The 27196-nt window shown below is 35.5% G+C and overlaps 1 protein-coding gene across 5 annotated transcripts in view; it reads right to left on the bottom strand.

The window, feature by feature from the left end:
* Window positions 1-27196, bottom strand: part of Abca9 (ATP binding cassette subfamily A member 9) — a 58420-nt gene that overhangs the window by 20470 nt on the left and 10754 nt on the right. For 4 of the 5 annotated variants that reach the window (XM_023563085.2, XM_003465233.4, XM_063242591.1 and 1 more), the window contains 19 exons: window positions 25777-25918; window positions 24983-25168; window positions 23912-24059; window positions 22988-23156; window positions 20142-20200; window positions 19521-19631; window positions 18857-19032; window positions 18547-18666; window positions 18200-18338; window positions 17628-17718; window positions 16141-16280; window positions 13999-14118; window positions 12898-13108; window positions 10502-10668; window positions 9722-9855; window positions 8464-8601; window positions 4580-4687; window positions 652-825; window positions 367-480 (listed from right to left, as the gene is read on the bottom strand). In XM_023563085.2, the coding sequence (XP_023418853.1) occupies window positions 367-480; window positions 652-825; window positions 4580-4687; window positions 8464-8601; window positions 9722-9855; window positions 10502-10668; window positions 12898-13108; window positions 13999-14118; window positions 16141-16280; window positions 17628-17718; window positions 18200-18338; window positions 18547-18666; window positions 18857-19032; window positions 19521-19631; window positions 20142-20200; window positions 22988-23156; window positions 23912-24059; window positions 24983-25168; window positions 25777-25918 (2647 nt within the window). The remainder of the gene's footprint in view (window positions 1-366; window positions 481-651; window positions 826-4579; window positions 4688-8463; window positions 8602-9721; window positions 9856-10501; window positions 10669-12897; window positions 13109-13998; window positions 14119-16140; window positions 16281-17627; window positions 17719-18199; window positions 18339-18546; window positions 18667-18856; window positions 19033-19520; window positions 19632-20141; window positions 20201-22987; window positions 23157-23911; window positions 24060-24982; window positions 25169-25776; window positions 25919-27196) is intronic. The other variant, XM_013147621.3, reaches the window with a different exon arrangement.

Below are 27196 nucleotides of genomic sequence, written 5' to 3'. Positions count from 1 at the left end.
GAGGGAAGCAAGATTTTAGGTATGAGCAACTAATTTGTGAATTCTGTAGAAGTAATGTAACCTGCTGAGAGACGAGGAAGCGTAGAGTTGAGTAGAGAGATATATTTCAGATATGGTGTCACTGAAATCCTTTTGAAATATTCAAGGGATGTTTAAGTGAACTATGAAGGGTAGAAGTCCATCTCTAGAGATACGTGGAAATCACTGTTTGTAACTGGTATACTGCTGCACACACACAATACATTTTAGATGTGTCTATAGTTATCTTAGAGTAAGCAGAAATTTTAATTTGCCACTCTTACACATTCTTACATGTATTCAAGAAGAGTTTAAAAATAAAACAATGAGATCTATATACAGACTTACAGTTAAGAAGAAAAATGACCAAATGCCACTATTTTTCCTGCCATTGCGAAAAATGAATGAAATCACATACGTCAAGAAAACAAGAGATGAGACATAGCCAATACTACACAGGATCTGAAAAGAAGAATAAATTAAACACTAATTGGGAAAGTATCCATATTCTTCTCTCAACTTTGCAGAACTATAGGACAGATAACTTTATGTTCTGTAGTTTAAGATGAATGATACTACTGCATTGATGAAAAACTGGTCTAATGAAACCATTCCTTCATCTTTTCCACTTACCTGAATTAAAAGATTTTGAATTATGAATATAATCTCTTCTGGACTAAAGACATAATCCATTATTTGTATAAGAAGGAGAATCAAGAAGTAGAGAGGAATATCCACCAGTGCCTGTCCAAACCAGTAAGCTGAAGGATAGAGGCCTGAAATCCATAGCTGGGAATGAACTTTTTTCTGATGAAGAAAGAGAAAAATCATTAAAAAACCCAGAAAACTTGAGGTTTGGGAAATTTTAAATACATAAATGCAAGAGCACTGATATTTGCAATATTCCCTTAATATTTATTATTCTGGTGTAGCAAAATGTTAAATACTACTTGCCACAGGCCTACCTCAGAGACATTAAAAATACTGCAAACTACATTCATGGCTTCATTGTCTAAAAGGACACTGTACTAAGATAATGGTCTCATCTTCCAACAGAAAGTGTGCATTTCTGTTCTTTTCTTTCCAAGAATACTTTCTCCTTTGACAAGCACACTTGGAAATTGCACAAAGGAAAAAAATATGAGGTTTATAGCTGCTTCTAAGACTCTTGAAATTTACTGTGAATATGAACAATTGGCATTTTATTTAGGGTAGAAGCACTGGTTGTCTGTTTAATCAATTTAATTTAAAAACTTTTTAGGGGTCAACATGAGCAAGACACCTATAAAATATTGTAACTTTCTTACTATCTTACTGTGAAGGCAATTTTTTATTATTACATTTTGAATACTAGAGAGTAGATTTTGGTATCACCCATTGAAAGCACATTGTTACAATGAGTGTCATAGCACAAAGTCTTATAACTTTATCATGGACTGTTTAAACAATAAAGCATATAAGCAATTAATATTTTTAAGTTAAATTAAGCCTGTATAACGGTATTTATTAGAAAAAATGTTGAGTGGAAATAAATGCTATTCTTTTTTTTTTTTTTTTGTCTTTTTCTTTTTTATCGGTACCAGGAATCAAACTCACGACTGCCTGCTTGCAAGGCAGGTGCTTATGCCGCTAAGCTAAATCCCCAGCCACAATAAATGCTATTCTAAGAAGGAAAATGTGTCTGAAAAAGAATTGGAAAGAGAATAACATTGAGCACATATTAGAGAACTTGATGTTTCTTGTTTGTTAGTTTTCCTAAAATATATTTGCAGAGTATTACCAAGTGAATGGCTTTACGTTGGCTATGGTACTCTCATGAAATTTAAGCTGCAGGGGAAGCAGGGGATAAAGGCAGTGCATATAAAGTATAGCTATAGCTACATTATAAAATTATGATTGTATTAAAAATTCTGGAGTAAAGTCTGAAGGGAGCAACTTTGGGATCTAACACTTGAGTTAGGGCCTAGGCAATAAATGGGAGCTATTTAGGTGACAGGTTGAAATCATTTGGAGAAGAGAGAATAGCAGGAGAGATGACTCTGCAATAGGAAAATGTTGATACTTTAGGGAAACTGGAAGGAAGTTAATATGGCTGGAACACTGTACTCAAGGCGATAGTGACATAGGACAGAGAGCAAAAGATACAACTGGTTCCAGGGCAGTCCAAGATATGGTATTTCACTGTTGTTCCTCAGCACAATGAGAAACCACTACAGGGATTTAGACAGGAAACTAACATGATGAGCTTTGTGTTTCAACAGTGTTATACTGCCATGCCCTGTGCAAAATGGAAAAGGAGAAGACTAATTTGTGCCCACAGCAGAGACTGAGAAGTAACAGTGCTCACACAAAAAAGAAACAGTAGTGATTTTCACTAGAGTGTTGTAAGAAAGATGGAGAAAGACACAGATACTATGTATATTGCAGAAGTAAATTCCATGACTCTCAATTCACTGTCTATGGAGAGCGGGAGAGGACATAGAGGGAGAAATAAAGAAATATATGTCACTTAAATTTGAACTTTACATAAAGATACTGTGATTATAAGTGTAATTCAGGAAATATTTGTAATGTACTTATACCAAAAAATTCATTATTTATCTGATATTGAAGTTTAACTGGGTGTCTGTAGTTTATTTGTTTAACCTGGCAACCTTAGCAAGAGTGGTTCCTAGGTTTCAGTCAAGAGTAAGAAAAAGTAGCTCCATTATTTATGGAGATGAACAAAAATGGAGTAGGTAGAATTGAGGACACAATGAATTTTTAAAAAACAACTTAGGTAGCAGTGCTATGCATAGATTTTTAAAGTGAGCTCAGATACACTATCCATTTTAAACTATTTTAAACTCGGTAAGAAAGTAAGAAAACTTGGCTGAAATTATTTCTGTGCTGAGATCTCAGTGACAAGAAGTCAACTGTACTAAGAATAGGGGGAAGAACACTGTATTGACGAAGAACAGCCCAGGGACAATGGTACATGAAAGAACAAGAGAAGAGTGGGGTAGACACAACAGGAGACAATGATGAGAGGTAGAAAAACATACAAGAGATGGGTGATGCAGACAGCGCAAAGCATTATGATTAATTCAAGGGAAGCCATTGGAGGTCATTAAGCAAGGTAATCAGACGATCTTATTTAAACTTCTGAAACTGCATTCTGGTTGGGTGAAAGGAATTAATTACAAACAAGGAGACCAATGGATGATATTAAAGTGGCCCAGACAAGAAAAGTTGATGACTTAGAGTAGGATGAAAATAGTACAGATGGAAACAAGTGGATGAATTAACATTTGCAGTGGTAGCTAAAGGAACTGCTGATTAACTGGATAAATAAGATAAAAGAGAGAAACTAAGGTTAACTCCAAACTTTCAGGAAAGAGATACTATAGAGGATACTACCATTATTGACATGGGAACATTGGGAGAAAAGCCGATCTGGCAAAGAAAATGAAAGGTATACTTTTTCTCAAGCTTGAAACGCCTATTTCTGGAGATGCCAAGTAGGCTGTTGTATAAATGGAAGATGAGCACTCTGGAGATAGTTAGAGGCCCAGGATGAAATCCTAGATATTTAGCCATCAAGCTGTAACGTGTTCTTAGTGATACTTAGGTATTATTTCACAGTATCATCATATGTGGTAGATATAAGTACATCACATTTTATAAATGACAAAGTGAAGTGGAGAATTATTGAATGGCTTTCAAAATTTCATATAGCTTGACAACAAGAATCAGGATTTGAACTCAGGGAGGTTTAACCCAGAAGAAGGAGGAAGAGATGGAAGATAAAAGGAGGAGGAAAAAGAGGGATAAGGTAGAGAAGAAAAGATAAAGATTGACAAGAACAGTGAAAACAGTGAATAAAATGACAAAAAATAGTATTTTGTTTGCAATGGACAAAGTTCCTAAAGATAAGGATGTCTTTAGAAACAAAATAAATGAAAATTAATTCAAGCCCATCAGAGACATTATCTAAACTTTCAGAAGGTACTACAACATCACAAAGCAAGCATGAGGTGATGATGTCAAGACACAGAAAAAAGGACAAAGGTCCTTCAGAGGGACGTAACTATCATAGAGAAGCAGGAAGATTTTTTTATAGGCGTTTTGAATTTTAAATGAAAACATCACAAAAATGAAGCTTCAAAGGAACGACGTTTTCCAACACTAAGTCAAAGTGCTGTAGTGAGTTGGTCAGGCCTGTTCAATTGAATAACTTTACCAATTCAAAGTTAGATACCACTAAGAGAGAGGAAACAGTATTGTGTCTGTCAGGCATGTGGGTGTCAGTAGTCTCTGTAACTAACCCTAAGTGACACAGCTAAAAGTTGGCATTCCCTGCTAGTCAGTGATATTTCCCAGGAGGCTCCTCCTGAGGTCCCATGCTTGTTTTAAAATTTTAGTTTTACTTTTCATCTTTTCAAAAACTCTTAACAAAATGCTCGATTGTAGTAAGCACATAAATTAGGTGAAACACCTGGATGTTAATTTATAGCCCAAAGGTCCAAAGAGAAATCTCTAGACACTCAAAATCTTTGAGAACTTGCTTAACTCTTCTTACTTTAGTATCGTCAATGCTGCTCATGGCAATGTAAGGAGTGAAACAGCCGGCCAGTGGTATCCAGAAGAACGCGCTGCCCAGGGACCCATAGTTATAAGACGCATGTTCCTGAAATCATGCAGAACACGGTAAACACAGTAAGCACGGTAATGCTCACCTGGCTTATTTGAGCTGTCTTAGCTAAATTAGCCAAGTAAAGGAGCAAGGCTAACCACTCAGGACCCTTCCAAGGTGCTGCTTGCAGTTTCTTACCTGTATTTATTTTCAAACCTGTGTCGCAGTATCTTGGGCATTTCAACATGTATTCTGATAGACTTGTGAAGAATACACTCAAGCAGATGGTAGGAATTAGATAAGGTCCTTGTGAGGTAGGCATGAAACATCTGTTCTTTGTCTTTTTGGTTACAGAGTTACGTACAATGATTACGTATACAAGAACAACACTGACACCACAATAGAAAATACACCGTGAACCATGAATGGAGGTGCTATCTTGCTACTCTCAGTAACCGGTGACAAATCAGTTCAACATTTATGAAGGATTCATCTCAAGTTCAGCGTAATACCCAAGTTGCAACTCTAAATGCCTTTAGAAACCTGATAGAGATTAAGAAGTAGGTGGGCATTTGAAAAAAAGTGTTGAGCCCAGGAGAAAAGCAATTAGCATGCATCCTATACAAAGACACTGTGGTATTTTTTCAAAAGTTAAAATCCCACGCAGGTTAAAGAGAATCTTGGATTTTGTTACCAGCCTGGATTTATCTTTTATTACTTGCCTCACTATAATTCATGTATCCTTGCCAAGGATTTAGCTCTGTGGTGGAAGCACCAGCTTGGTAGGTGTGAGGTTGTGAGTTCAATCCCCGGTACCCACCTCTGAAAAAAAAGTTTAAGTATCCCAAATTTTGTGGTCTCTTTATTTTCTACCTCCTCCTAAAACTCAGTGTCTTGCTGCATATAAAAACTGTTCAAATGTACCTTGTACCATGTTGGTGCATGCCTATAATCCCATCACTCAAAGAGGGTGAGATAGGAGTTTGCTGTGAATTCAAGGCCAACCCAAATGACATAGAAAGACAACAGCTTCTCAAAAAAAAAAAAAAAAATCAAACAATAGTTCAAGTAAAATTGCATATGTGACAGTAAGGCCCTGAAAAGAGAAATAAACACACAAAAGACTACATCACTCAATCTGTATCTGTGTCTCTGGACACCATCATTTATCTTTCTAATTTGGAAGTTCTATGTGGAAGGGCAAATCAAATTAGTCTCAACAACCAGGCCCCTTGCTCATGACTTAGTTCTTAGACAATGTATTATGTCCACCCATAGTCACAGTTTGGTGGGGCTTAACCTGACGAGGACCAACAGAAAGATGCTCATAAATAATGGGTAGATTGCTCAGGCAGGGGCTCAGTAAGCGGCTGATTCGTAGCATTTCAGGAAATTCTAATAGATGATGAAGGCCATTGAGTGGTGTCAGAAGCAAGGCCTGACTACAGTGAACATTGTGCTTTAGGAGAATGTGCTGGCAGAATTGTAGGAAAAAGTCAGTGTCGGGTTGGCAGAGCAACAGTGGCAAATGAAAAAGAGCAAATTTATATATAAAATCAATGTCATCAGGGCATTTGGGTAGAAAATACTTTGGAGTTAAGACATCTTTTTAAAGGCAGACCCTCAAGGCACTTGATCCTTTTTTGGGGACACCCTACTCTTGATTACCTATAAAACTGACTAATCTACTTGAAATGCAATGAAATACACTGGCCCCGCTGTGAAGTGTAGTTTTGTCAATTGTGTGATAATAATAATGTCTCAAAATCTTGGTATAGTATTGATATATGTTTGTGCAAGGATATCACATGGTAAATACTCTTTTTGTCCTGGAATGAAGAAAAATGATGATGTATTTTGAAATAACACCCACCCCATTCCCAATCTCTATGGCTTTCAAATGGCATGCAAAATGCACTCAACGGTCCTCATGGCTTTTTCTAAAGCACAGAGGGTACAACAGGGGCAGAATTGTCGGACCATCTGAAAGATGGCCACATCACGCAATGAACGACATGAGAGAGAAGGCTCAACTGCATGGATTTCCTGCAGCAGCGTGAGGAAACACTGCTTTTCAAATTAAAGTGAGTCCCACAGAGTGAACAGGGACCAAGCTAAATGGACCACCCAAGACAATCAAACAGGCCACCCGGTCTGTGGGGACCCCATAAGTAGAAGCTAGCAGCCCAGCACTATTTCTGTAGGAAAATCATTTCTTCACCCTTGTTTCTGCTTCTTCAGAAGAGCAAAGATAGATGAGCTGCTCTCTCCTTTGTACTACAAACTGTTAGACTGAAAAAGAGCAAAATCACATCACCTCCCATTCATGTCCCCAAGACCGTAAGCTGAACTTGCAGGCCTTCAACTGGATAGCAAACTGAAATTTTGGACTTCGATGGAGTAATTGAGAACGAAAAATGACCAAGAGACTGTGCAATATGTTCAAAGTGTCATTTAGAGAAGGAAAAAGGAAATTCAGCACAGAAAGCTGAAAGCAGTGTCTTGAAGCTGTAGACTTACACATCCTCCTCCTCTAACCTAATTCTAACGGTGAGGATCTGAGCAGGCCTGGAAACTACGTTTTCAAAATGACAGTCAAACACTGAATGTTTAGTATCACTGAAAACCTATATTTAGTTGTGATAGTGGGTTTTTTTTGAATATTTTAAGAGTTCTTTAAGAGAGTGTGTGTACTAAAATATTTAAAAATAAAGTGATATGGTTTTTGAGATTTATTTCAAAATAATCTTGAAACCACATGTTTATGATTAATTGAGATTGGCTTTTGGTGCATTAGGATATTATATATTCTAATATACACCTCTGTATATACATATATACGTTTGAAACCTTAAATAATAAAAATAATTACCTTAAAAAACAAAAGGGAAACAACTATTCCTATGTTCTTAGTTCTATTTTGGCCAGTTCTCTAATTGGTTGCAAGTTAAACATATTCTGTTTCAAGTAGAAGTTTCCTTTCTGTCTTACTGGGAATTGAATTTAATTCTTTTATACTGAGCTGTATCCCCAGAACTTTTTATTATTTTTCTTTGAGATATGGTATCACTCAATCTCTGCGTTGCCCAGACTGGGCTCAGACTTGTAATCTTCCTGTTTCAGCTTCCCCAAGTGCTAGGAAAGTTTCTTTTACAGACTCACAAGGAAAATAATAATAATGACAATAGTAATAATAATGAAATAATGAATAATAAAATCATGAAATAATTAATAATGAAATCTTGAATATAAATAATAAAATAATGACAATGAAAAAATAATGACAATATGATAAGTATAATTTACTGGGCACTTAGGGTTTTCTGTGTTTACATGCTGTTCCTTGTTATTATATTGATTATAATATGGGAATCATTATAATAGTTCTGATAGTAATATGTACTTTATGTTCATATTGCCTCACTTATTTCAGGAGAAATTTTTGTGATGAAGCTATTATCTGATTTTTTCTGAAGTTTAGTACACTACAGCCTACAGAATTCAAACAGTTTAAGGTTCCACAGTTTGACTTTGAGGACTTTGCCTGCTTCTACTATGTTCTAGTATGTAGGGCTGTAGGAGTAAAAGGTCTAAGTCCAGAGGTGGAATTTTTGCCAAATATTTGTACTTCCTGTTGCTGTCCTGACTCTAGGTCAACTAAACAAATATTTATAATCATTTCCATATCCATATCAACATATGGTGCCATACAGAAAGCACAAACCTTTTTAAGGGCAGGTTCCTAAGAATCAACATATTATTTATGTATTTCAAAGTAATTTTTGAGATCTTCTAATGGTTCAGTGTAAAAGAGATAATATTATACTTACTTCAAAAAATGTGCTTCTACCGGTCTGAATGTGTTCTGTAGAATTAAAAATTCCAAGTAAGCCATTGCTAATAATATCTATGAGGACGGGAAAGCAATTCAGTCTCTTGGTGTTACAGGCTATTGAAAATCTGGGATCCTAAAATAAAATGAACATTTTTAAATTTGCAAAAAGCAAAGAGAAATTTGAGGAATGAGTTGATAGAAAAGCATTCAGACTACTGATAAGTAGTAAAGTCAAAGCACAAATATGATTAATATCACCAGGCCCGATATACCATTTGACTTATCTCCGGTATATTTAAAAGAATCAGGAACAGTGATTTTTATCTACCAGAATATCAGCTACATGGTTACCTATGCTTAAAATCCTATAAAAAATGTACCTCAAATGAATTTTAGCTGCTTTGTTTCCAAATGTGTTATATTTGTTTTATAAATAAAGAATGTGCAGATAATTGGGGAGGAGGAAGCAGGCAGGCAGTTGTAAAGAAAGCATTTGTTTTAACAAGTACTAAGCTTTTATGTAAAATCTGTCTTAAAATGACATATAACCTTTATACATACATATGTAGGTAAGTACATACATTTTGTATATGCCTGTGTATTTTTTGCCTATGTCTCCCTTAGGAAAAAATATTTACATTGCAGAAAATACGGGTATCAATGATATATTTTTGCAATCATAAATAAATCAAAATATATTGTATCTCACCCATTTACCTAAAGCAAAATTTCTGGAAAGCTATTTTTGTTGGCACACTTGGAACTAACTCCACTGGGACTGATAATTAGTTTGGATGAAGGCAATTTCTTAGTTTATTTTTGGCATGGAAATGTTTTCCTAAAAATTAACTTTGATGAACTACAAATGGTCCAGTGGAAATTTACTCAATTAAATTAACTATCTAATCTTTTCCATTAGTCTACTTTTGTGTTCTGTAACTCAAATTGCTGCAGGATCTAAGTGACACACATCAGCGAAGCAAGCCCAGCTTACATTGGGCAGTTGTTCTCAGTTGTTAAGTGAGAGTAGGACTTAAATTAACTACTGGAGTGGGGTCCTATTATATAGTTAAATAAATCATTATCATTGCAGTTAAATGGTTACTGCTACCCTGAATGCTGCAGGCAAATTATTGTAGCCCAACTTCTCCTCTCATTTGTGTCAAACTGGCCTTTTACATCAGTTTACTAGAATTATTCAGCTTGCACATTCACAACCCATCTTCGGGGAACAGTAGCAGAGGCTAACAGACCTGTTTATCACCTGACACAGTGATGGCGCCATTGTAAGATAGCTCCTCTGTGCCGTTTCTAGTTCCAAAAGCGTCCACTTCCAAAGCTATGTTCTGCCGTCTTAGTGAATGCAAAAAATTCTCAATGCTGGCCCCTACCATGGGGGTAAAGATCAAATAACATAAAAATAAAGCACTGTTTTTAAAAAAAGAAACAACAAAAAATTCAATGGTGTCACTCTAGATCTACCATCATGACTGTCTATGGATTTACGAGCTATGGTACTGCTCTTTTACCGTGCTCATGACAAACTTTCCTGGCATTTACTTACAATTTCTATGAGTATAAAAAGAGTTAAGGTTTAGTGATGTAGTTCTATACTAGAGCATAAGGACCATGGGTTTTAATCAGCAACAAAGGAAGCAACAATAATCATAACCAATTAACACTGCAATCCTTGGCACGAATAATCTTCTCTGTTCTTATCAACTTGGAACAAATATTTTTCCAGGGCCCAGCAATTCAAAGACTTACAAAATGTACCAGAAAGACTTCAAAAGTGAGTACATGATTTACATGTTTACATTTCCTTTGGTTACTTTGTGCCATAGCCTTTGGGTTCAAGTACACTTTGAATTTGTTTCTAAAACAAACTCTTTAATGTTGAGCTTTTTATTTTTTTTAATTAGCTTTGCATTTTGCCTCCAAAGATTTCTCTAAAACATTCAAAATTGTTTTTCTCTATGTTTTATAGGAATCTGTCAAAAACAGCTACAAGGTGCGTCTTCGCCGGTGTTCACCTGTTTTATTGATGACCAGCAGATGAGTCAGAGGACCTGCTGCGGCTTGTCCAGGTGAAAGGAAGTACATATCTGGAGAGAGTCCCCAGGAGTAACTTTTCTGGTATATTTCATAGAATAGGTATTCCAACAGCTGAGGGACAAAGCCAACCCCTAAAAGCAACAACCTATGTGGAGAAGATAGAAAAGAAACACTCATCTATAGCAACTTTCTAGGTTATTAGTTTTGAGCGAACAATGGATGGGTATCATAATGGAAATAAACAGCAAGTACTAAAATATTTTCATCATGCTCTTCCCTCTCTCTGAAACTAACACGTTCTTGTGCATCTATCTTTTGTCTTTTCTTCTTCCTAGCTGTTTAGTTCTGCCTGGGACATTTCATTTCGTCCTGTGAAGTCTGCTTATTATGACGTTTAAACCTCTTTCCAAGGCTTTTCTTAGCTCCGTTTCAGTCCTGCAGACCTGCCTTTAACTGCACCACAGCCACCTGGTGTGTCCCCACACTCTGAATATTTTCCCCATCTTGTTTCCTATTTATGCAAGTTGCATTATCTTTTCGCTCATTTAATATTCAAAGTTCAGTAATTTGTCATTTGTTTTTGTCCATGAAGTCTCCTTTCCAATGGCTGAAAATTTCTGTGTAAAATTTTTGGGTTTTAATTGTACACAGTTACAAGCTATTGTTTAAAAGACCACCTCTCCTCCAAAATATTCTTCTCATTTCTACTTTTCAAGTTAGAGATTATTGTCTCTTTTCTAACATCACTATTACTTTAATGATTATTTTCGTTTAACCAATTCCTACTATTCCCAAACAATTTTGCAGCATTGTTCATTAATCATCTTGTATTTTATTCTAACAAAATGATATTTTAATAGGTCCTTAAAAACCAAACCCCTTGTCACTATATACCATATTCTTAAAATAATATTTGTTCTAGGTAGTAATGAACTAGGATTAGAACAGTTGCCATGTGTATGCATGCTCCCTATGACTACCTGTCCGAAAGTCTATCTCTGCTTAGTTCAACAACTTCCATTCTCCTGGACCAAAGTCAAACACTCCATGAGCCCTTTTTTCTGTATTTGAAATAATGTCTTTTCTATTAAATACCATAGGTCACAGGATTGTTAATTTTTTTACTGTACTTCTTTAGTCTATATATAATCAACGTTTTGGAAACAGTGCTGCTATAGTTTGTGGGTCAAATATCACCCAGTGTCCGTATGGTAAAGGTTTAGTACCCAGAGTGCACTACTGAGAGACAGTGAACTGTCAGGTAGGCTGTATGCTGTATCATTAGGCTGCTGAGCTGTGCCCTGGAAGGGAACTGTGAGATTTTGGTCTCTCCCTCTTTGCTTCCTGGCTCATGATGTACACGATGTGTTTCACCACGCCTTCCTTCAGTGATGTGTCATCCTCACCAGATTATGGAACCTTGATCTGGAGCTAGAACCTCCAGAACTGTGAACAAAAATAAACCTTTTCTCTTTATGAGTTGTCACAGGTGTTTACTTATAGTGATGAAAAGCCAACTAATACAACTTTCTTGGCTGATTTATTTTACTATATGTATAAACACTTGACAATAGAGTTCCATATAAGTGTGCTCAAAATAAAAATACTTTGGATGAGTGAATAACTTCTGTAGAGCTAGGCTTAGGCACAAATTAAGCATTTACTGAGGCTGTAGGCATATGTATGAACCTTGCAGTGGGTTCCAGATGTAGCTGTGACACTAAAATAGAAATTCATAGAGCCTCAAAACTGTAACATTGTGTATTCTATCTGCGTGTGCAGCCTGAGAACTATGATATCAAGTCTAACGTAAGTTTCCAGCCACCTGGTCTGCTTTATGGATTTCAGATGTGCCAGTCCCTGTGGCAGTATGACTCAATATCTTAAAATGAATTGTACATACCTATGTCTAGTTATAATAATCTAATTATAATGTAATTATATAATCTAATTATAATATAGTTAGATTTATATGTACACTTTATATATTACTTATGTTATATATAATTAGATATATCTGTCTACATATATTTCTAAATATCTATATCTGTATCTGTCTGCCCTACTGGTTGCATTTCTCTGGAAAATACATAGAAATAAGGATTTGATACACTTGGATAAAGAGAGAAAAGAATCTTTGGGATGGGATGGGATTTTACTGAAGCTCATTTGAAAGAAAAAACTTGTATGAAATTAAAATAATCTCAGTCTTTATAGGTTTTAATTATACACAAGTAAACAATTAAGAGCTATTGTTTAAAAGACCACCTGCAATTACTGGACTTCATTTTATCTGAGTGTTCTTTTTATGTTTTACCCTCTTGCGTTTAATTTGAGAGCCCAGATCAAACAAATCAGAAATATTCAGACTCACATGGCCAAAAGGCTTTTTCTCTCATTCCTTAACTTCAGGAAGCGAACTTTTGCTATTGCACAGAGCTGATGCCTCCACAATGTCATGCCACCTGCTATTCTGCTGGTTACATGGAGAGAAGACAAATCTCCATCCAGATTTGTCTCCATCTCAACAGGGCTTGCCGTGTCTTTTGTCCCATCATTTTGTAATTGTCCCCAAACTGCAATATCTAAAACATAAAATCTGTCATTTAAAAAATGCCATTTCAGGTGTGCTTTATTTAACTTTTCCTATGATCATCTTTCCAACCAAAGATTCCTGATTTAGTATCTTGGAAAAAAATACAAGTAATCTAATTCATGGCATTATTAGACCAACTACTGAGGAAGTTGCAGGGGAGCAAAAAGAATTGCTGCAATAAAAGGAAATCTTGTGGCTTGTAGCTGAGTGGTAGAGTGCTTCTTTAGCATCACAAAGACTCTGGGAGTCAGCTCCAGCACAGGGACACAACAAAGTTAAGTAAAACTGCCAAAAATTGTACCAAACATATGACATTAAAAGGGGAGTCAAGAGGAAAGGAGGGACTATAAGTGAATTTGAAGTATACTTGATCAGTTTTGTAAGAACGACAAAACAAACAATGAAGACAGTAAACCAAACTCAAGAAAATGCCTTAGCAGTAATCAGATAACAACAACAATGACAACACCATAACACTTTTTAAGGAATGACAAACTGACCAGAGACCTTTCTACAGCAACAACTGAACCCTGAAATCACTGGAATAATAATTTTAAAATATTACAAGAAAAGTAACTGTCAACATAAATTCTAATTTTCTTTTCTTTATATTACTAATATTCAGGTAACATGATATTTTATACTTATTTTCTGCTTCCTGAAGATATAGTGTGATATAATGCTGTATTCAATAAAATTTTTTTCTGCTTTGAGTTTTCCCAAGACCAATACCAATAAGGGTATAGAACTGCACTACTCAAAATAGATTTTTCAAGATAAAAAATAAAATTCAACTTTCCTGCCTCTCACCCTCCCCTTCCCTTTCATCTTCTTGCTTCATGCTTTCTTGATTTTTTTCTTTCCATCCATATTTCTTACCTGATTCATCCATAGTTGATTTTCCTTCTAACTTCAGGAACACTTCATTCAAAGTTGTCATTGAGATACCGTAACTCTCAATGCCTTTGTTAGGATATCTATCAAGATCTCTGTAAAGATCTAAAAGATCAGAAAACATACTTTATGATATTGATAATTATATTTGTCAAAAAAGAACATATTAGTGATAAACTGCACTTTTCAACAGAAACAAACTGTGATATAGATGATCCCTGATTTCTAAAATATACCTATAGTGCATTAACTTCCATGTCCTCTTGAGTATAAAGTTCTAATCTAAAAATTCATTTTGTATTCTTAGAAAATAACAAAAGATTTTCCAAAAAATATTTTATAAACATACTTTTTAATTTTGTAATATCAAAGGAAGTATTTAATTCTTATTTTTTAATTAATTAATTACTATTGAGACAGGATCTTGCTATGTTACCCAGCTTGGTTTTGAACTCACATCAATCCTTCTGCCTCAGCTTCCCAAGTGCTGGGATTATGGGTGTGTTCCACCATTCCTCTACAAAGGAATGTTTAATCCTAAACTCCAAGTAATTTAGAGAATTTTCAGAGAATAGAAATTCATACTGTCATGCTAAGATTGTTAAGAAAGTGTAGTAACAATAAACATAAAAGAAATAATGTTTACAGAATTGCCACTAATCTCCCCTAGTTTTAAAAAATATATGAATTAAAAGAAGGACAAAATATGTACTATGGTAAGTAAAGCTTCTATTTAAATTATGTTCTACATAAACTGGAGAATCAATCATGATTTTTAGCAAAGTTCTGACATCCACCTGTAGGACGCTCCTTTTCCAGTCTTTGTCTAAATTGCTCATTCCCTCTACAAAGTATTTAATAAATGATTAGGTAAAAATGTGCTGTGTGGTCTTTTTTATTCTGAGTTTTTCTTCCTGTAATTATACATCTATATCAAAAATATTATGAATGTCTCTAAGATTATCCTTATTTCAAAATGAGCACTTTTGAGCATTTTTCAACATATCTAAGATGAAGACGGATCACAAATTATTATAAATGGCAGTGTTACTTTTATTCTATTTCTTGCTTCCTGGTACATCATAGTTCAGGGTATCTTAACCTTATGAAATATAGGTATTGCATGTTAGGCATTATTCTAGGTAGTTTCTTTATATTTAATATTTTAACAATACATTTAAATGTATTAAATAATTCAACCAGCACAATAGCTTGATAAAGATTATCACTATCACTCCCATTTTACAAATGAGGAAACTGAAGTGCAGAAAAATAGTATACCATACTCAGGACCGTATGGCTGATAAAGGCACAGGTAGGCTTTGAAGCTAGGTCTTCTGGTCCTGGCACTTGTGCTGCATTGAAAGATGGTTTAAGGGATTCATATGTAATATGTAGATTTATGAACATCTCTGTGAGACACCTGTGTTTTGTTGCCTGGTGTTATTTCTTTACAGACCATGAGTATGGCTTATTCAAGTCTGCCACAGTGGTTCCAGCATCCTCCAGTAAGAGTTGACCTTGAATTCAGTTATTAAAATACATTTTTATAAACTATCTATTTGAAACTCTTGGGAGCACATTGGCAAACAACCTACTGGGAGATGCAATGGAAAAGTGGTAAATTCAGTAACCCTTCAGGCTTTTATATGTAGAGCAAAAGTATAAATTTTAGAATGTTTACTAACATGCCAGTCACAGTTCTGTTTGATACTTAGATAACCTTACATTATGCTGTTTATAAATCTACATATTGTACATGAAACTCCTTAACTCTCTTTCAGTAACTACCCTGTTTTCACATATACGTCCTGCCCTAACCAACCACTTTTTCCCATCCATTCCTGAAACAACTTTCCCAAATAATTCTTTAGCTTGATTCTGCCTTGTGTCACTAAATTGCACCGTTTGAAGCATATTCGCCTTTGTGTTTTAGTTCACACCTGAGGAACACGGGAATAATGTCAGGAACTGAAATGAGAAGTGACTTGGCATGGGGAGTACTAATGAGTTAACGCACAGAGCTCTAGCCTTAGAAGGCATCAAATCCAGACATCATTCTTATCAGCACTGCTATTGCTAATAACTCCATTCCCAAGTCATTCTGTGGTCTCTACACATTGTTACCTGGAAATTTGTTTGTCCTTTCCAAAGGCAAAACATAAACAAGCTTTTCTTCACTTTGCTCTGTTAGTTTTGCATCAGGGATGTGCTCTTTAACCAGTGACGTCACACTTTCTGGATCACACATTTCATTCAGATGTAAACTAATATTTAAATAAGAGTGAGTTAATATTATTTTTATTTAATACTCTCTAAAGACAAATTCTTTACTATGTATTGTATGCTTGTCACTTCACTAATTATGAGACTGAACATGTATAATTTACTGTAAGAAAAGATGTACTAATAACAATATAGTCTGATTATCTTTATTCAACATGGTAGATGAACTAATAAAAGAGACAAGTATAGTCAGATAAGCTAACTCAAAGACTGTAATTTGGAGTAAGGGATATTCATCAAAATCCTGGCTGGAGTAAGATAGAGGTTAATGCTTGATTTTGTCTCTATTCAAAAACACAAACTTGAATTTTCCCTATGCAGTACTGTACATACAAGTGCTGTCAGAATTTATGGACATCAGCACCATAAAGCAAAAAGGGACATAATTTGAACAGTCATTAAGAACATGGTTCTTACTTAGTGAAATTATACTGTTGTATAATTTCATCATTTTTGTATAAAGAATTTCTAGCAAAAGCTAGTGTGCCACTAATGAGAAAACACTTGGCAATAACCTTCAAGAGCAGGTAAGATTTGAACATGGTTAAATGATCTAGAGGAGAACATTTTAGATAGATATCTCCCCTTCAAGCATAAAGAAGAGACATTCTGGAGAACAATTGCAAATACTCCTGTTTAGCTGAGAGTGTAAAATAATTCAACAGTGGCAAGCCATAATGATGGGATATAGATCTGATCAGGTTAAGCACTCAGCATAAATATGAGGTCCAGCTAGCCACTGGGGAGAGTGACTTAAATTGCTTCAAAAGTCAGCGGTTTAGTAGGAAATACAGTAATTTTTATTTTGATCTAAAGACTCTACCACTTGCAAACAATATGCAATTGGTGGATTACTAAAACTCCAGCAAGTTCTAGTTTTATTTGTCAAAGAAGGGTAATAACAGCATCTTCTTAAATTTATTTGTAGAATTTAATAGGGTAATATGAGCATTCTGCATTTAGATATCATAGCAAGTATCTAAAATATAGTCAACATATAATAAGTAGTAGATTATACTTATGATGATAATTATTAACAGGGTAAAAGGACACAGAAAATAATGGTCCCCCCAAAAAACTGAAGTCAGAAAGACTAAAGAGAGACTACTGCAACTGTCATGATGAACAAAAATGTACTTCTGACATATAGCAAGAGAAAATGTTCAAATCTCCATAAATTACTCTTAACAAAGAGCATGTTATGAAAGTTTTTGCCCAACATTTATTTAAAACTAGATTAACCAGCCTTATATCTTCAGTGCCCACAATCTCACTACCCCTGGCATTTTCAACATAGCTCAATATGTCACCAGAACTACAAACCATACCTCAAATGGTAGCCAATGCCCCATCTCCTCTTCAGAAACAGAGAAGAACCAGCACACTTCAGCCTGCCATGGGATATAAACACCTTCCTATCTAGTTATAAGAACCAAAATGGAAATTGTATTAAGGAATTATTTCATCACTATTTATGTGAATCCATGAAGAAATACTGTATTTTAGAAGTATGATATACTAAAACAGATATTCTAATTTTGCCATATGTAAAACACTTCCCTTGTCATCCAAAATTGTAATGATAAATTATGTTTATTGATTTTCTAGCATATTTAGAAAAGTTATCAACCATGTAGACAATGTGTTTCAAGCCAACTGACATCTCCACTGAGTAAAAAAAGCAATGTGTTTCTGAAGTTGTACTGGATATTTTGCAACTTCTACTGTTGTGCTGTTGAACTAGAATATGTTCATGGGACAAAGTACTCAGGGATACTAACATGCAAAATCCTCACTAGTAAAGTGACGAGTGAGATAGGCATTATGGAGCATATCTAGTTACATTCGGTACGTGTTCCTAATTTCTCACTAAGGCAGTTGTATGAAAACCAAAACTTACCAGCTAGGATATCGGCCTCATCCATGAACTGGGTGCTGAAGAGAATTACTCTGTCTGATTTCCTCTCCTTCAGGAGATTCCATATGTGGTGCTTTGAAAGAGGGTCCAATCCAGCAGTTGGTTCATCCAATAGCAAAACCTGAACAGTAGAAAGAACATAAAATAATTTTTTCCTGTCCTGTAAGATTCCCCTAAAAAGCACTGTACTTGTAATAGTACTGAGGAGAAGCGACTTAGTACTTAATATTTCACTGAAAAATTCTCTTATTGTCTGTAAATTGTCTGATCTAATACGATAGTTCCATACTCTTAAATTTGATTTCACCAATAGTTTTACTTCAACTCACCTGAGGATCTCCTAAAATGGCAATCCCAAAAGTTAGTTTCCTTTTTTGACCACCACTTAAATTTTGAGCAAGAAAGTCCTGAATATTTTCCATCTCTAAGTCCCGTAGAATTTGCTGTACCTAACCAAATAAAGAGCATTTAGTCCAAAATCTAAAGTGTTCATTTGGAAAACAATATTATTTTTTCTGTCCTTAAAGAAGGTCTTTTTGTCTAGGCTTCAGATGAGGAATTCTTTACAGAGAACACAGTACATTTAGAATTTTCTAGCTAAGCCATTTCATTTTCATGGCTGTGCGACAGCTCATATACCTTTTGTTCCACTTCATGTGACAGAATCCCTTTGATTTTAGCAAACAGCCTGAGATTTTCTCTCACAGTGAGAAAGCCAAATTGTACGTTGGATTGAGGACAGACTCCAGTGAGTTTGCTGAGAGTTTCAAAGTCAGCCATTTCTGAAAGCTTGTGACCATAGATGGTGACAGAACCTGTAATTGCGAAGTAGAGAGTTGCCATCAGAGCAACGCAATGCTGCACTGAAGGTATTTTAAAGTGGGAAATTATATATGTAAATTACTAGGTCCGCTTAAACATATTCTACCTGTAAGCAATATACCATTGACTGACTAAAAATTTAATGTTCAGAAGAACCTCTGATCCAGCAGGAATGCCAGTCAGGAACTGAATATCATAAAACCATTAACAAAATATTTAAAAGGCAACAGTCTCTTAAACAAATGCAATAGAATTCCATAAAAATAACTTGAAGGAACACCTGGAATTATTTTTTAAACTGATAAATATAAGCACCAAATTATACATACTAAAAAAGTACCATATAATGTATATATTGTATAATATTTAAAGAAATTTCTAAAATTTTTCTCTTAACTACTTGATATAACAAACAGCTAATGAGACTATTTAAGATAATTCATTTGCTCTTGAACTTATCCTTAGATAATTGTCCTCCTACCTGATGTTGGGGCCGACAGTCCACTAAGTACGTTTAACAAAGTGGTTTTTCCAGCTCCGCTGTGACCAAGGAGGGCAGTGATCTGACCTTCATATATGTCAAGTAGCAGACCTGGCATGATTTCAGAAAAATTACACTCAGAGCCTATATGGTAAGTTTACAGTCTCTGAAATGTGTGTGCTTCTTACAGAATAAATACTCAAAATACAATCAATCTTAAGATTTCTCCTTTTTAAATTGTATCTCATATGATAAATATTTTCAAGTTATAGTATCTTCTAAGATATGCCACTAAGTGATTAACAATTTTTTTGATGACAGGATTTTTGTTCTTAAAAAGAGGCTGACAATAGGAAAGACAGTTTCAAAACAAAAGCATATGATTAATTGAAAATAAAGAAGTCTATGATGCTCTCATCTATCTGTCAAATCCATAAGATTCTAAATAGTACATCCTACTTTTAAAAGTAACTATGATTTTTCATTTACTTTCAAATAATATTTTTAATAAAATTGAGTCATAATATTTAGAATATCTGTCCTTCATTACTATCAAAGTGGTACAAAAGTGAGGTATAGTCACCCAGCCAAAAAGCCATATTAAGTAAATATGTTTATTACCTTTCAAAGCTTCTACTTTTTCACGCTGTCCTTTGTATTCTTTTTTAAGGTTTTTGATTCTGCAAAAGAAGGAAAGCATCTGAGGAAACTGTGAGTCAACACTTTGAAGCTGCAAGAAAATATGAGGATGCTTTTGGTTTACACAGGCAATGACTGAAGAAGAAGCACCCTCCATCACTGTAGCCTCCATTCGAGTGGGCTACAAGTGGAGAAGGTAGCTAGTTTGCAGAAACATATAGCTGTGAACGTTATGACAGATGAATGGAGAATCCAGAAGCTGGAAAGGAAACCAATGGTTAGGAGATGCTATGGTGGAAAAAAAAATGCAGCCCCGACATCAAAGGAGAAAAATTAAGATTTTGGAATTAAATTACTCTGTATTTAATACTAACTGTGTCACTTGGTAGCTCTATTATAAACACTAGATTCTCAGAAGTTAGTGTTTTTAGTTCTTCAGCAGTCAAGCCAGGATAACAGCTTTAACTATCACAGAGGGATAATTTGTAGAGCAAATAAGATAATACATGCAAGCTGCTTGAGACATAGTAAAACTCTCTCCACCAAACAATGAAAGTAGAATTCAACAAGAAGGAAGGTTTAGAGCAAAAAGGTTTAAAATGGATGTGGTGGCTCACGCCTGTAACCCCAGATCTCCAGGAGGTTTAGGCAGGAGAAAGGAAGTTTGAACCCAACCCAGGCAACACAACTATTTAGCAAGAGCCTGACTTAAAATTTTAAAAAGCATAAAAAATAAAAACGGCTGGGATGTAGCTCAGTGCAAAAGCCTTTGGTTCAACCAAAATCGTGCGTGTGTGCACGCGCGCGGACACACACACACACACACACACACACACACACACACAGAGAAGACAGGTTTTTAGAAAAGAGCACATAGAAGAGATTTGGAGTGAGTCTAAGGTCTACTTTAAGCCAGATTTAGTGCATTTTATTTGCTTTACTTTCTTACATTATCACAGCAATTAGTACTTAGGCGGTATTATTTTTGCTTAGTCTGTTCTAATGAAGTATCAGAGACTCAGTAGCTTAAATGGCAGAGTTTATTGCTCATGGCTTCTGAGGAAGGCTTTCTTCCTGACTTGTAGAAGCTACTTTTTTGTTGTGCCCTCTCTTGATGGTCATATGCCTCTCTTGTGTCTCTTCTTATAAACAGAGTAATGCTATCATGAAGATCCCTCATTTCATGAGCTTGTCTACCCCTAATTACTTCCCAAAGACCTCATCTGCAAATTCCATTACAAGGTTTCAATGCATGCATTTTGAAAGGACACAACTGGATCCACAGGGGAGGTAACATCCACTTTGGTATGGAAGAGACTATGGAGAAGGTGGTCCTTGAGTTGCCGTAACCTTGAAGTGGGTACATGCAGTTTGGATGTCTATCTTCCTAAGCTCTGTGAATTTGGGTAAGTTGCTTGGGTTTTCCTGATCTCTCTTTCCTGATATTTTCTTTTACAGGCAATCATATGTGTCTGTTTGCATTATCCCTTCATTTTGTCTAAACAATAAGAATGTAGGGCTTTTTCCATAAGTTTTGGTGGAACTCAGTGTTTGGGGTATTAGATTCTAGGTTAAGTAGATGCTACTCTGTGGTTAGTACAGGACTGCATTTCAATTGACAGTTCATTCTTCTGCTTTCTATGTTAAGAGCTGATAGTGAACCAGAGTGAAGGACAAAGGATAGATAGACATGAAGCTTTGCAACAATCAACTGCTTTGTGGAAGTTGAACACACCACTGCAAATGAAGCAGGCAGACCGCCTTGGGTTCTCAAGTATAGACAAAAACTTCTTCTCTAGCCTGACAGTCAATATGTGAGACTCTGCTTCCAATGATTCCACTCATTGCTAGCGATCACCTTTTGGAGCACAGGACTAGTCTTGTTACCTGAAGTGCACGAAACTTCACTACCCTTTTCTTTACCTACAGAGTAAATACAAATGCCTTCTCTCCATATTTAAGGCTATTACTGCTCTGATACAGTCTGATTCCTTCCTTGACATAGAAGAGAACTAAAAATGTAACGGTCCATTTGGAGGGAGATCACAGTCACTGAGAACACAATACCAGCTCGTGAGGAATGAGAGAGTACACCTCTTTGTTGTCTGTTCATATTATACCTGTGGTTGTAGAAATTAAATATTTAGACTATTAAGTTTTGTAAACCTTCAGTGCCCAAACATAAGAGAGGTAGATGTAGATCAGAAAGGTTCTGATGAGGAGTGAGATGAGCACAACACTGAATGATGAATGAAATCTGAGCAGAGATCTAAGATCTTAGGGATTGCTCACTGTTTGGAAGTCAAAGCACTCAACTTTGAGCAAAGCATGTACACTGTCTCTGAGAGAAAGGCACTAGCACTCCTAATTCTCCTGTTCCTTCCTATCTCTCTGGAATGTCTCTCTCCCCTTTTTTGCAATATCTTTTTGTTTTCACTGTATCAGCTATGAAGGGAAGAGCCCAAGGGAGTCACAGAGAAAAAGGGGTAAAAATAACAAATGAGACATGGCCTTGTCATCACAGAAGGAGTAGCAGAGGGAGGGAGAAAAAACCATAAAAAGGAGAAACAGGAGAGACAGCAAGAAAAACAAATGCACATATTACTTATTTGTTGGTGGTATTGCTGTTTTACAGATATTAATGACTGTAAGTGCTGAGAGTGTGGAAAAGCAGTGTGATTAAGAGTGACAGCAGCCTTTCTCGAGTGCACTGGACTGGTTAGAGGTTGGGGAAAAGGGGACAGATGGCAGAACATGGACAGAAGAGCTTTGTTAATGAATCCCTGGCCCCTGGTTTGCTTTCCATTGCCTCTCTGGGGGTGTGTTACCTGATGGCTTCTTTTCCATGGAATTCTGCAGACACTGGCTCAAAAGAGTCAGTGGGTGAAGGATCAGAATCTATTTCATTCTCAAGTGCCACGTGATTAGCTTTTCGATGTTGACACCAAAAGGAGGACTTCAGGAAAAACATGGCAGAATGTCGACGTCCATATTTGGCTACATGGCAAGAGGCAATTGAACATTAGGTTATTCACCACTTGAAGAACTTCAAGTCACCTTAGGGAAGCATATCCAGGCAATCCTTTTGCTTTTAAACCTGAACCCACATTACTACCTTATAGTACAGCTGTTATAGCATGCTTTGCTCATACTCAAAACAGGAAAAAATAACTGAGATGTCACCATCGGATATGGTGCTTCTAACTTGAGTGGGGTGCAGCATTACAAATTAAATAAAAATATCTTCAAAGCAGACTGAGATGCTTTAGGAGGACTTTAAATCTAATACTTCAATTTGTTCAGACACATTAACATTTATCTGGTATGAACCCAGAAATGAACTCCAAGGATGCACAAGTGGAGAATCTCTTTCTCTATAAGAGAGATTATATGTTCAATATTTAGTTACTTTTCATTAACAAGCACCAATGTCTGTGTTGTGTGTTCAGTGGGGAAACCCGTAAAAACTTCTGAGTATCAAGAACCATAATTCTTCATCTAATTCCTACATCTAGCATTAGCAACATAAATTATACATAATCTCTTAAGTGCCTCTTTTAAAAGGAAACAATCAAAATGTCATAATGAAGTCTTTGACAGTGACTCTATAAACTAAGTACAGAATGTTTTCAGATTTGTTTTAGAAATTTTTGATGGAAATTTTAGTTAAGTTATAGTCTAAACATTGCAGACACTTATTTTAAATAAATTCACTCACTGAAATTGTGTTGAATTACAGTTGTATTACTTACTGGGAAAAATTCTGTCAAAATATAATGTCAATAACAAATAGAGGAAAGTATCAAAAACCAGCATAAAAAGAGTAGCTATTATTATATATGAGTTGTTTGAAGCATCCAAATGGGCATTAGAATTCACATCATAGTCCAAATGTATAAGCTGTAAAAAAGAATTAATAAAGGATTAGCATACATTGAGAATTATTGTCTCATTTCTGTTAGACACTGGGATAGCAAAGATGAATAAATCACAAATGTATTTTTACAGAGCTCAGATCTACAATAATGCATATCAATCAACTTATCTAGCTACAAAACACAGGCAACAGTACATAAAAATTCTAGGAGAAGGTAAACACACAAAGAAAGTAGTATTTAAACTGGACCTACTAGACTCATCAGGATTAGAACTGGGAGTAAAGAGAGATTATTCTAGAGACGAGTGTTCATTTCAGAGTGAAAACACAGAAAAGTGAAAATACTTTAGTTCTTACACAGAAGAAAAAAGGATAATTTTTTATTGGACTATGCTAACGTTACTTACAAGTAATGTAACTAACCTTCGTAACCTTTCCTTTGGCTTTTTTTTTCTTGTACTTAGGATCAAATTTACAACCTTGCTCTCACTAGGTAGACACCATGCCACTGAGCTATACCCCTGACTCCTCCTTTGACATTTTATAGTTATGATGACATAACTAAAATTAACTTTTATGAGAAGAGTTTGTTTCAGTTAGAAATGACTAAGTAAAAGATTATTTATTCCAAATTTTTGGTTTTTAGATATTTGTAATGATGTTAAGTATTATGCTTCCTGAATTCAAATCATACAAATGTTCATTGGGACAATCAATTAGGAATAGAAGCTGAATCACATCAACCATAGAATACCACCCCATAATTAATAACTTTACAAGCAAACGATTATGCTGAGAAAGAAAAATGAAAGCTTGTAGACCTTAAGTGTTTATTTTTATGAAAGCATCAGGGGAAATGTTAATTCTTTGTACATGTCGCATGTATTACTGAAGGTATATGTTTATAAAGGTTCATAATAAGTAAAACAGTTACCTTAACTCTTACCTGGGCCATTCCAGTGGTGAAAGCAAATGGACTAAGAAGACATAAAGTCCATTCCACAGTTGCTGGAAGATGTCTGTACAATGCTGTGAATCCCAGGCTGCCCCAAAAAATGATAAGGAGAAAGATGGCCAAACCAGTGAGGTAAGGCTTCTTTATCAACACACTCATCAAAAAAGCCAAAGTTATCTGAGAGGAGAAAAAAAATTAGCTGGTCTAATGCTTGGAGAACTATTGGTAGCACAATAAAAGGCATTTCATGCTGGCTATGTTTGGGTAATTATCTTTGAAAGACCCTTATGGTGAAGGTTTGTTCCCCTGCCCAATAGAGGTAGAATCTAGTGGGAGGTCTTCTGCTCACTGAGGAAGATGCTTAAACAGGATTGTAGGGCCTGAATCCCTTTCCCTTTCTCTATTTTTCACATCCACACCATGAAGTGAGCAGTTCTGATCTGCCATGTGCTGCCGCACTTTAGGCCCAGAAATCACCAAAACTGGAACCCCAAAGAGAGCTTTCTTTCTTACAAACTATTTCAGACATTTGTTACAGTGACCGAAAGCTGATTAATACAATATATAAATGTGTATTTGTGTTGCATGTCCCAGACCCCAAGTTTGATCCTTTGCATTGCCAAAACCGAAACAAAGCAATATAAAACAAAAGTATATTTTATCTACTATAGATTAGAAACTGTTCATAAACAGGTCTTGTGTAGATGCTGCAAACACAACACAGCAGATGAAAACAAAATCACTGCCACATAATTGGAGAGAAGCGAAAAAATTCACCAACTTACCAAAGACAAGCCGTAGAGGAAAAAGAGAAAGAAGACCACTGTGAAGCCAGTTAGCACAACCATTTGGGTAGATTTTACAATGAGAGCCATCAAAATAGCCATGACAAGGATGAAGCCAGCATACATGAAGCCCCATGAAAGCCTAACAGAGAAACACAGACTCAGCTCAGAATGAGGCTACACTGTCACTGCATTTACTCACTTGGGTATTCAGCAAAAGATTTGCAACCCTCATCATTTATCAGGGATGAAAAGAATGCGATGCTTAACAACTCAGAAGCTCATATATTATGGGGGAAGGTAAGCAATAAGCAGATAAACAGATAACATAAATAGCTAAATAAAAATTAACAAAAAATAAACAGGATGATACCACAGGAGCAATCTCTAGGAGGAGTTTTTCAAGAAAGATATCTATGACTATTTGTCAGTTCTGGATACCTTCTTTTGGTAAAGTAATTGTAGAAACCTAGAGAAAAAATAGATGTTGAAGCAAGAGGCAGAAAGCCTTTTCTTTCCTTTTCTACAGTACTGGGATTGAACCCAAAATTTTAACACTGAGTCAAATTTCCAAATCCAATTGTTTATTTTGTGGCAGGGTCTTAGTAGGTGGTTAAATTGCCCAGACTGGGATTAAACATGGGATTCTCTTGCTTCAGATCCTGAGTAGCTGGGATTATAGGCATGCACTTCCACATACTGCTAACATTACTACTCTTTTATTTTTTACCATAATTATGAAAATTCACTTCTAGTTTGGAGATTGTACAGATATAGGCCATAATTGCCAACCTTTGATATAAATGATTACATATAGATGCAGATATACAAAGGGGATATAAATGGACACATATAAATACATGGATATCAAGATGTGGTATTTTCCTCCTATTATTAATGTGAAAAAAGAGAAATAAAATTTTGTATAGGGGAAAGACTATAAGCCTTTAATCGCACAGACCTGGATTCAAGTTTTTTCTGCTACCTCTAATTAGATAAAACTGAGAGGTAGTTAGTTAATCTCTTCGAACATCAGTTTTCCTTATTGGAAATTAATAGTGAAATGAAATTAGGTATCTTGTGGATTTGATGTTGCAACTGGTTTATAGGGGTCCACATTGAACCCTTTTAGTTAAAATAGAAAATTCCAGCATGTTTTAGAAAGTCTGGTTTTGTCATTTTTATTTTATTCTCTTTTTCATTGTATATGAATCCAAGTCTGGCCTCTAGCTAGACAACTGGTCTACCACCAGAGTTAAACTATACTTTTGTGCTATTTCTTTGTTTTTTGAGACAGTGTCTCACTAAATTGTCCTGGCCAGGCTCCAATTTATGATTCTCTTGCTTCAACTTTCGGAATAACTGGAATTACAGATGTGAGCTCTCTCACCTGTCCCTGAAGTATAATTATTAATGCTCA

The sequence above is a fragment of the Cavia porcellus genome, unplaced genomic scaffold (genome assembly GCF_034190915.1).
Source record: "Cavia porcellus strain 051 isolate PalLab524CR breed Dunkin Hartley unplaced genomic scaffold, mCavPor4.1 scaffold_32, whole genome shotgun sequence".
NCBI lineage: Eukaryota > Metazoa > Chordata > Mammalia > Rodentia > Caviidae > Cavia > Cavia porcellus.
This window is presented reverse-complemented; position numbering and strand designations above follow the sequence as displayed.